Raw genomic sequence first — 2703 nt, forward strand, 5'->3', positions numbered from 1 at the left:
TTAGCAAATGGCTGCAATATAACAAAGAGTGAAAAATTGAAGGGGGTCTGAATACTTTCCGTACCCACTGTATATACAGTATATATATGTATGTATGTATATATATATATATATATATATATATATATGTGTGTGTATATATATATATATGATTGGGCACTTTATAGACAAGCACACTTTTGCCAATTGTTCCTTCTGTGTGAATGGAAAGGAGGCCATGCAATGAGAAGAGCTTAGGGTTGTAGTACTTTGTGGGATAGGGTGGAGGCGATTGCATGATGTTTACTGCATGACTTGTTTATTTTATAACTTTTTTCTAACTTTGAAGTTGCATTCAATTGCTTTGAAGTATTTTCTTATGTCCAGTTAGATGTGCTAATGGATTTTTATGATGCAAAACATTACCCACCCCTTGCCCCCCTCACTTATTTTATCTAGAAGTATCAAGGCGTTTCATTGGAGATGATCCCCAAAACATATTATACAGTGTCCAGCGATGCACTGTTCAAGGTCAGAGTCACGCGCCTTCCTCCCACTCACAAGAACCTCCGGGCGTCGCCTCGTCTACCTCCTAACCAGCCTGTGTTTAACACCTAGATGCTTCTCCAGTTGCTTTTTGCATTGCAGGGTTCTTTTCACTCACACTTTACCTTACACAACTTTCTTCCTTAATGGCTGCCACATCTCTACTGCCTAAAATCCAATCCTAGTATATTATAGACCTTATTTAGTGTGGACACCAATTAATTTGACACGAGCAAGACTGTGAGATATAGTGAGATACAGAAGTATATCGTTTTGTCACAATACCAGAATTTTGGTAGTCTGGAAGTCAATGCCAGTAAAATGTCAAGATACTGTTACCAATACAAATTAACTATACTATTATCATAGTAGTGTTGTAACTTTACAATTTATGATACTATAGCAAACAACTATTTGAACTTGAAAATGTAAGATATTGATGCTAATTATATGTAAATAAATTAAAACATGCAGCTTGTAGTCTTCAAATATTTTAGTTATTTTCTTAGTCAATGTTGCTGTCAGGTGATGTTTGTTAATCTTCATTTACACTGCATGTCTTAATGCACACATCTATTTGTACACTTCAGATTTCTCTTTATCCCATTTGTTACTGTGGTTATGCATTTACATCATGTCTGCACTTTCAGAAGATATCTTGCATGTTGACACATTAAATTAATTAATAATGTTCTATCAAGCAAAACCAAATGCTTAGGTTTGTGAGGCACATAAATGTAGAAAGAGACAACAATATCACTGACTCGATAGGGAGAGTGACGGTTCTATCAGTTCCCCCAGGGTCATCAGCAGTCCTTATTGTTGAGTCCTGACATATTCGACGAACTATACATCTAACCCTCACAGCCTTGTTTGTTGTCATCCAACTAAATAGGGACAATTCTCTTAATAAGGTCTGTTTCCCTCTTTTAATGATTTTTTTTAATCTCTCTGTAATTCAGTGTTTCTGGCACTTTCAATAATTTTCTCTTTCTGCTCCACCCAGAGAACCTCAGACCAGCAACTTGATTTGTGATATGCATCTAAAATAGTTGAACTAATCTTGTGCATATAAACCTACCCCAAACAATAAAGTTAGTAGTCCTTCAAATTTGAGGGAAAGTTAGGATAGACAAAGGGTTTAGACTGAATCCCACAGCTTCTGATATTGGCGTGCGCGTTTTTGCCACCTTCCAAATGAATGTTGGTGTGTCTGTATTTGAGTGGGTGTTGTGTGGTTTCTTATTGGGCTGTTTGCCAAATACCAATTTTTAGGATCAATCATTGCTTAGATAAACTGGGAGTATTAATACATCAATGGCCATGGGTTGCTATTTTTGAAATTGCCCCATTGAGGGCCTGGAGATTTCATCTTTTTAAGGTCAGTTGTTTTATTGTGAGGGTATGTGGTTAAAGTAGCCTTGCTCAACCTTGTAGTAGTATTTCATATATTGTTCTGTTTATTTATGTTTATTAATTTATGAGCTGGTACAATAATATTATGTATGTTCTTTCTCTCTCCTTCCCACTGTCCTCTGCCTGTCTCCACCTGCAGGATCAGTATGGTAACTATGTGATCCAGCATGTTTTGGAGCATGGGCGTCCAGAAGACAAGAGCAAGATAGTGGCGGAGGTCAGAGGGAAGGTTCTGGCTTTGAGTCAGCATAAATTTGCAAGGTCAGTTAATGTGAGAGAACTGTATTGTAGAGGTGAAACGGTATGAAAAATTCATATCACAATTATAGTGACCAAAAACATTCTAAAACTCTTAACGTGGCTTAATGTACGAAGACCAAATTTGGAGGACCAACTTTAATTTACATTATTAATAAAGAATATTATGTACAGACAAGCAGTAGAGCCCAGAATTTGCACAGAATGCGCAAAGATTCACATTAAGCGTTTTCCTCCCATAGAGTCCATAAAGAAAAAGTTTAACGTGGCTTAAAGGAACACTCCACTATTTGTGAAAATAGGCTCATTTTCCAACTCCCCTAGAGTTAAACAGTTGAGTTTTACCATTTTCGAATCCATTCAGCCGATCTCCGGGTCTGGCGGTAGCACTTTTATCTGTAGCTTAGCATAGATCATTGAATCCGATTAGACTGTTAGCATCTCTCTCAAAAATGACCAAAGAGTTTCGATATTTTTCCTATTTAAAACTTGACTCTTCTGTAG

At 36.8% G+C, this 2703-nt stretch overlaps 1 protein-coding gene across 3 annotated transcripts in view; it reads left to right on the plus strand.

The window, feature by feature from the left end:
- Positions 1 to 2703, plus strand: part of LOC107681438 (pumilio homolog 2-like) — a 21357-nt gene that overhangs the window by 10620 nt on the left and 8034 nt on the right. For 2 of the 3 annotated variants that reach the window (XM_016477741.1, XM_016477742.1), the window contains exons 5-6: positions 439 to 510; positions 2081 to 2202. In XM_016477741.1, coding sequence (XP_016333227.1) covers positions 439 to 510; positions 2081 to 2202 — 194 coding nt within the window. The remainder of the gene's footprint in view (positions 1 to 438; positions 511 to 2080; positions 2203 to 2703) is intronic. The other variant, XM_016477743.1, reaches the window with a different exon arrangement.

Source organism: Sinocyclocheilus anshuiensis, unplaced genomic scaffold (genome assembly GCF_001515605.1).
Source record: "Sinocyclocheilus anshuiensis isolate Anshui unplaced genomic scaffold, SAMN03320099.WGS_v1.1 scaffold2563, whole genome shotgun sequence".
In the NCBI taxonomy this organism is placed as follows: domain Eukaryota; kingdom Metazoa; phylum Chordata; class Actinopteri; order Cypriniformes; family Cyprinidae; genus Sinocyclocheilus; species Sinocyclocheilus anshuiensis.